This window comes from Hordeum vulgare, chromosome 5H (assembly GCF_904849725.1).
Source record: "Hordeum vulgare subsp. vulgare chromosome 5H, MorexV3_pseudomolecules_assembly, whole genome shotgun sequence".
NCBI classification, from domain to species: domain Eukaryota; kingdom Viridiplantae; phylum Streptophyta; class Magnoliopsida; order Poales; family Poaceae; genus Hordeum; species Hordeum vulgare.
This window is the reverse complement of record NC_058522.1, coordinates 506,584,930-506,592,498: the sequence shown is the minus strand read 5'-3', so window position 1 is coordinate 506,592,498 and position 7,569 is coordinate 506,584,930. Positions and strand designations below refer to the sequence as shown.

Sequence of the window (7,569 nt, the reverse complement as noted above, 5' to 3'; positions counted from 1 at the left end):
GTGTATGACTTCACCTCAACTATGCTCGTCTCATGCAAAAAGGCCTCTCGACGATGATGAGTTGAGCACACCATATAGGATGCACGGAGGTAGCCATGCTCCCCCGACCCTAAAAATATATGCAAAATTCGAATAAATTCTAAAGAAATGTTTACAATTTCAAATTTGTTTAAAATTTCAAAAAAACTTTAGAATTTAAAATTTTATTTTTTTTAAAAAAAATAGAATTTAAAATTTATTTCAACTGTAAGAAAATCAGCATTCATTTTTTTATTTTCATCATTTCAAAAAAATGTTTACATTTTAAAGAAAGATCATTATTTCGTATTTTGTTTAAATTTTGAAAAAAAATCATAAATACTAAAAACATTTTTAAGAAATTGAATTCCAAATGTATTTAATTTTTTTGAAAAATTGCAAAACTCGTTTAAATTTTCAAAAAACATTCAGAATATCAGAATTTTAAAATATTTGAAAAAGTTCAGAATTTCAGTTTTGTTTAAATTTTCAGAAAAATGGAATTCCAAAATGTGTTCATTATTTCAAAATAAAATTGGAATTTCAAAATGTGTTTAATTTTTTTCATGCTTTTTAAATTTTATTCACCATTTAAAAGAATTATTCAGAATTTAAAATTGATTAACATGTCTAAACACATGCAGGCTGTCAAACGAAGTCTCAACTTAGCATGTCTCAGCACATACATCACTATCAAACAATAACAGATACATGTACTTGACATGTCTAGAGTTTCTTTGAGCGGTAGCATGTCTAGAGTTAGAGCATCTCCAAGAGACGAGCGGTAGCGAGATGCTCTAATTTTTTTTAGAAAATTGAAATAGCGATAACACGGTTCACTAAGACTTTGTTCTCCAACGAATGTATAAAAACATGGTGTCCAATCTGACAGCCTCACTTGTAGCAGCCAGAGCGCTCAATCCGACACCTTAATAATGCAGCCCGAAAGCGATCGCGTTTAAAATTTGCAGCGCGGACGCTGACTTTTTTGTGCATGCTCTATTTTAAAGCTTCTGCTGGAACGCTGATTTATGTCTTCAACGTTTAAAAAATGAATCTTTTAACGTACGGAGCAGTTTTTAAACGTCAATTGGAGGTGCTTTTAGCATGTTTGAAAAGAAAACAACAATGTTATGCTACCAAACACTTTTTTTTCTTGAGCGACTGCAACTACTACCAAACAAATTAATTAGTCGCTCGTGATGCAACCCGGCCCAACAGCTCACTTCATGGGCTATATGGCCCAGGAATACTTCAGGTAAAACTACAGCCTGAACCCATCGAAATGGCGTAGTCCAGACCGACACCCTGAACCCTACCGCCCCCACGTCGCCGGCAACCGCGACCGAGCAACCGCCGCCGCCGCCGCCGCCGCCGCCATGGCTCTCCTCCTGAAGCGCAACCACCACCTCTCCACCACTTCCCGCCTCCTCCTCCGCCGCCTATGCGCCACCGAGGCCACCACAGAACCGGCTCCCGCCTCGCCCATCCCACCGGCTCCCAACTCGCCTCCGCCCCTGACGCCCGCGGAAGCCAAGCTCCTGGACTCGCTCCACGCGGCGATCCTCGACCACAGCCGCGCCCACCCGTCGACTGCGCTCCCCTCCTCGCCGCCATTCGAGCCCCTTCCCGCGTTCTCCTCCACCCTCGCCGGCCTCCTCCCTTCCCCGCCCGCACCGCACCTCGCGCTCCAGCTCCTCGGCCGCCTCCTCGCGCTCCGCCGCGGCGTCCCGTTCCCGGAGGCCCTCACGTTCTTCCACCACGTCGTCCCGTCGCTCCCCGCAGACTCGCTCCCCGCGCTCTACGCCGCTATGATCGACCTGCTCGCGAAGCACCACCACTTCCCGCTCGCCCGACACCTGCTCGACGAAATGCGCGAGCGCTCCATCCCTGTCTCGTCGCAGGTCATCCTCGCCATAATCCGCCGGTACGTCCGGGCGGGGATGTCTCCTGAGGCCTCCGAGCTGTTCCGTCGGATGGAGGAGTATGGCGCCGGGGTCCCAGACCCTGCGGTGCTCGCCTCTCTCCTTGGTGCGCTGTCCAAGAAGCGCCTCGCCGGTGAGGCACAGGCGCTGTTCGACAGCTACAAGTCGGTATTTCCACCGGATGTCGTGCTCTACACGACCCTGGTGCATGCCTGGTGTCGTGCCGGGTGTCTCGACAAGGCAGAGCAAGTGTTTGCTGAGATGCAGCAGGCCGGGATCATGCCGAATGTTTACACCTACACTTCTGTGATTGATGCCATGTACCGCGCTGGGCAGGTGCCCCGTGCCCAGGAGCTCCTCTGCCAAATGATGGAGACTGGGTGTCCTCCAAACACGGCGACCTTCAATGCCATCATGCGGGCTCATGTCAAGGCCGGGCGTTCTGAGCAGGTGCTGCAGGTGCACAACCAGATGCGGCAGCTTGGTTGTGATCCAGACATTATCACATACAATTTCTTGATGGAGACACATTGTGGGAAGGGGCAGAGCAACCTTGACGCTGCGATGAAAGTGCTCGCCAAGATGATTGCCAAGGGGTGTATTCCTGACTGCCACACGTTCAATCCCATGCTGAAGCTGGTCCTTGGGACGGGCAATGTAGAAGCTGCACGGAGGCTGTACGAACGGATGCAAGAGCTGCAGTGCAAGCCCAATGTGGTGACTTATAATTTGCTTATGAAGTTGTTCAATAAGGAGAAGTCGATGGACATGGTGCTGAGGATAAAGAAGGACATGGATGCACAAGGTGTGGAACCAAATGTGAACACCTACGGAGCTCTAATCGAGTCATTCTGTGGGAGGGGAAACTGGAGGCGCGCTCATGCAACGCTGAGGGAAATGGTTGAGGAGAAATCCCTGAAACCCACAAAACCGGTGTATGATATGGTGCTGATGCTGTTGAGGAAAGCCGGTCAGCTCAGGAAGCATGAAGAGCTTGTGGAATTGATGGCTGACCGGGGCTTCATTAAGCGCCCATCAGAGGATGCCTTGTGGAAGGCAGTAGCTGCTTCCTAAACCATTTTTTCCCATAGGATCCAAAAGGACCGTGGGGTTCCACTATCAGCATGATAGTGGATGCCATAGTACAAGCATCCAGTGCAGAAACAAAGAGAAAATGAGGTTCTTCTGCCGCCTAATGCTAGCAGCAGCTAAGGAACTAGAAGATTTGAGTAAACATAAATGACAGCATAAATTTCTAGAACATCACTCAGTGTTGCGAATAGAGGGCCAGGCACATCAGGCAAACAACAAGATGAGGCACAGAAACTTCACCAGCAGCTTCAGACACCCATGTTTTCTGCTTGCTTCCTGAACTTTATTTGTTCGATGTTATTGGCGTGCAATCTTATATGAGTGGTATTTTGTTATCTGTTATGTTGTATCCTAGTATCACATAGAGTAATAATGCTTCCTTGATAATATTGATAGAGATTCGTGGTTTGAATTCCTACACAGCAATTTTTGCTTCTTTTTTTCTCGTCTTCAATCAAAAGATGCCGTTTCCTCGTGGAAGGCCTTATCTGCTTCCTGATCCTTATGTGCCACTCCCTCCGTTCACAAATATAAGATGTTCTAGCTTTTGTGTGAATGGGATGTATTAGACGCGTTGTAGTGTGTTTGTTCAACCATTCAGTCTCTTCGTAGTTCATATTGAAATAACAAAAGCAACTTATACTTGTGAACGGATGTAATACTAGATTGTGTTACTGGAGTGCAATCTGATAAGATTATTATTTCTTATCTGTTGTGTTGTCTCCTCGAGAAATAATGCATGACATATACTCCCTCCGTTCCTAAATATAAGACTTTTTAGAGATTGCACTATGAATTACATACGGATGTACATAGACATATTTTAGAGTGTATATTCACTCATTTTGCTCCGTATGTAGTCTTTTAGTGAATTCTCTAAAAGGTCTTACATTTAGAAACGGAGGGAGTAAGAGAGAGGTCTGCATGTCTGAGTTGTCAATAACACTAGGCACAAATGTTGTATAAAACTCTTGGTGACAATCACCCACCAATCGTACCTGATTAATCAACCGGTTCGTCCTTCTTATTCTGGTATGTTTTGGAAAGCTGTACGAACACTGATTCGGCGAAGCAAATCATCCACCCACCCTACCTGATCTGACTCTCATTTCTTCGGTTATGTCTGGGAAGGCTGTACTGGACTAATCCGGTGAAGCAAATCAGTGCGCTTTAAACCTGTACGATGCAATCTGCTTGACATTTGCTGTTAGGATGCATCAGTCTCTGGGGTTGCTAGGGTATGTACAATAATGACATATGAATATATATACTCCATGATAAAAAGTACTTTGAGATATCTATAATAAAAAAATCTTCAATGCAAAATACCACTAGTGGGTCCCATAAAAAAACACACCGATACACATGCATATTTACTTTCACTTCAACTTTTTAAGTTTTTGCATCTGAGTGTCTTTTTTTCTGAAGTACCCGCCACCTGCTGAGGATCCTGTTGCGTCATTCGAACCTATCCAATACTTATATGACATACGGAACATCATTCTTGGGTTACGCATTGGCCATGTCCCTAGGCTTGGATTATGGTTTTTTTCTAAATGCACCCGTAATAAATACAGACATTCAGCCACCGTTTTCATTCCAGATGAAAATAATACAACGGATTATAATATACACTTGTAGATTTAATCCGGTTGTAAAAATTTACACCGAATCCAAACGGGGCCTTAGGCCAGGGACTAGACTAAAATAGTTCCTTTTAGTCCCTGTGTAACCAAACGGGAGAAACTTTTCTTTAAGGGACTAGAGAAAGATTCTACTAAAGGGATTTTTTTTTCCTTTAGTCGCTGAGACTAAAAAAAAGTTAATCCTTTAAAAACAAACACCCCCTTAGTCTCTCATGGTTCACGCTTGGCATTCATTTTCTGTTTGAATTCAAACCACGTGCTCTCAACCGCTCCATGTACTACAAGGGGAGACGTCGTTCCTTTGTTTCGTATTAATTCGATCTGCTTTGAAATAAATGCCTGGTTCGGTGTTTCCTGCCATGCGGTAATGATTTAAGGTACAGGAAATTTTGAATTCTTCTTTCTCGTCCGTATACATACGCAAAATGCTCAGTATATGAATTCAAATCGCTTCAGTCGATCTCCAGCAGGCCGCCACACGTGGTGACCCTGTAGTTTGAATAACACAGCGCGCTCTGTCTGAATCGCAGCATGTACCTAGAAGGGGAGACAGACATCGGTCCTCGGTTTCGTATAAATTCGAGCTGCTTTGAAATCAATGCCTGGTTCAATTTTATTACCTGCCACGACGATTACCATTCCCGTACAAGAAAATTAATCGATTGGTCAGTCTTTTTTTTCTAGTTGTTACTACTCCTTGCTGAATTAGGCTCAGTTCAGGACGACAGGTTTGTGGTCTCTGGATGCACTCGTGGTCAAATTCATTGTTTCGACATTTTGCCCAAACTTAAGCCGGATCTGATTCCGGTAGGATTTTTTTTTTCAAATATGACCTTTTTGCTATCGCCGGAGAACCTGGCGGTACGGTATAACAACCTACCGTTAAAGTCCCTGACGGTAGGGTTACACGCATACCATAAAAAATAATCGTAAGTTGCGGATACAGTGTGCGCGTGTGCCTACAGCCGGATCTTTTAACGGTAGGGTCACATGCGCTACCGTTAGACTCTCCGACGGTATGTCATTTTTCTATCGTCACAGGCTTCGACGATGGGTTGTTATATCCTATCGTCAAAGGCGTCGATAGAAAAGGGTTAAATCTGAAGAAAAAAAAATCAGCCAAAGTCAGATCCGGCTTGACTTTCAGTAAAAGATCAAAATAGTCAATTTTTCCTCCACTCGCGGTGTGCATCGTTCGATCGATCCGGTGCAGTGTACCTGTAAGTGACCATGCCTCCAGAGCCACTTGTTCATTGAGGTAATTGTGAGAGCATATATCTTCATATGTGGTTTTGGTACTTGATGACAATTCCTATGGACTAATGGTTGCCTTAAGTTACATTTATAGGATTTGTCCATAGGCACTTCTTGAAGTCCATCTGTTGGGTTCAAGGAGTTTATATGATGACCAAGGTGGTATTCAAGGTATTATCCAAAGAATGGTCATAGAGACACAAGGTTGATCAAGATCCCAGACAAAGAGTAAATCAAGATGATCGACACACAAAGCGTACAAGATGTACCGAGAGGGATCAAGTGATCCCATGGTATGGTAAGCATTGTCCATTACGTGTTTGTGTACTAACCCATGGTCTTCGTGAGAGTTCTATGTGGGGGTTAGGTGTGTTTCCATGGGCTTGCGTCAAAGAGAAGATCTCATACAACCCATGAAGTATGACGTCAAGTTATGATCGTCATCAAGATTGCGATGTGCAAGTTCAAGTGGATCAGCACGAAGATATCATGCTTGAAGCTTGCTGTCCATTGTGGTGGCAATGGACTTGTGAAGATATGCTAAAGAGTGGCTCACCCATAGTGAGTATGGGGGAGCAATCAAATAGTCTTCATCAAGCCAACGCAATTAAGAAATGTGGTCCATCTTGAGGAAGCCAAGATCATCATCATCTAGCTCAAGAGGACGAGGTGCAAGGTGTAGGTTTGCCCTTGATAGGTTTTCCGTTTAGGATAGATTGTTGTACTATCAAGGGGGCTCTCAAGTGAGTAGCTTGATCGTGTCGTTCGTTGAGAGCTCAAACCATTTGCATCCTTGCATCATACTTCTTGGTTCTTGTTTGGTGTTTCTCTTTGTGAGTTTTAGAGCTTATGGTCATCTTCGTGACAAGCTCAAGTTCATCGAAAACGGAGTCCATATGCATCTACTATGATGTTTTTGATGTTGGAGTTTTTGCCGGTTCTTCATTCATAGATGACTCACATCTCTATATCATTGGCATCTTCATATCTGTTTGGATAGCTCTTGTCGTCCTGAATCCAACAAGCTTGGGTTTGCTCGATTCGGAGCTCGTATGCGAAAGTTATGGCTGTTTCAGTGGCGAGCGGTAGTACCGCTCGACCTAGCGGTAGTACCGCTGGCCCTAGCGGTAGTACCGCTAGAGCTGGCGGTAGTACCGCTGTCCAGTGGTAGTACCGTCCTTGGCCAACGGTAGTACCGCTCCAAGTTTTTAGTACCGTCATCTTTGCGGTTGTACTGCGTCGGACCTTTTTGCGAAGACTTTCTTGGCGGTGGTAGTGCCTTTGCACTACCAGGGGACGAGCGGTAGTACCGCTGGGACGAGCGGTAGTACCGGTGGAGTGCCAGCGGTAGTACCGCTGCAGCCAGCGGTAGTACCGCTAGCTGGAGTGCCAGCGGTAGTACCGCTGCAGCCAGCGGTAGTACCGCTGGGCTCGGGCTGTAAGTGGGGGTAACGGTCTGATTCCTTCCCCCACTATATAAAGGGGGTCTTCTTCCCCCTTGGTTTTATCCATCCGTTGAGCTCTTGATCTACCTCCATTGTTGACATTCTTAGAGCTTGCTTACTCTCAAACCCTCCAATGATTCTTGCTTGTTCTTGAGGGAAAAGAGAGAGGAGATCTAGATCCACATCTCC

The 7,569-nt window shown here is 45.1% G+C and overlaps 1 protein-coding gene across 1 annotated transcript; it reads left to right on the top strand.

The window, feature by feature from the left end:
- The first annotated feature begins 1,311 nt into the window (after window positions 1-1,311).
- LOC123397684 (pentatricopeptide repeat-containing protein At1g20300, mitochondrial) lies at window positions 1,312-3,447 on the top strand. The gene has a single exon (XM_045092220.1). The coding sequence runs from the start codon at window positions 1,398-1,400 to the stop codon at window positions 3,015-3,017; it is 1,620 nt and encodes a 539-aa protein (XP_044948155.1). The 5' UTR covers window positions 1,312-1,397; the 3' UTR covers window positions 3,018-3,447.
- The last annotated feature ends 4,122 nt before the right edge of the window (window positions 3,448-7,569 follow it).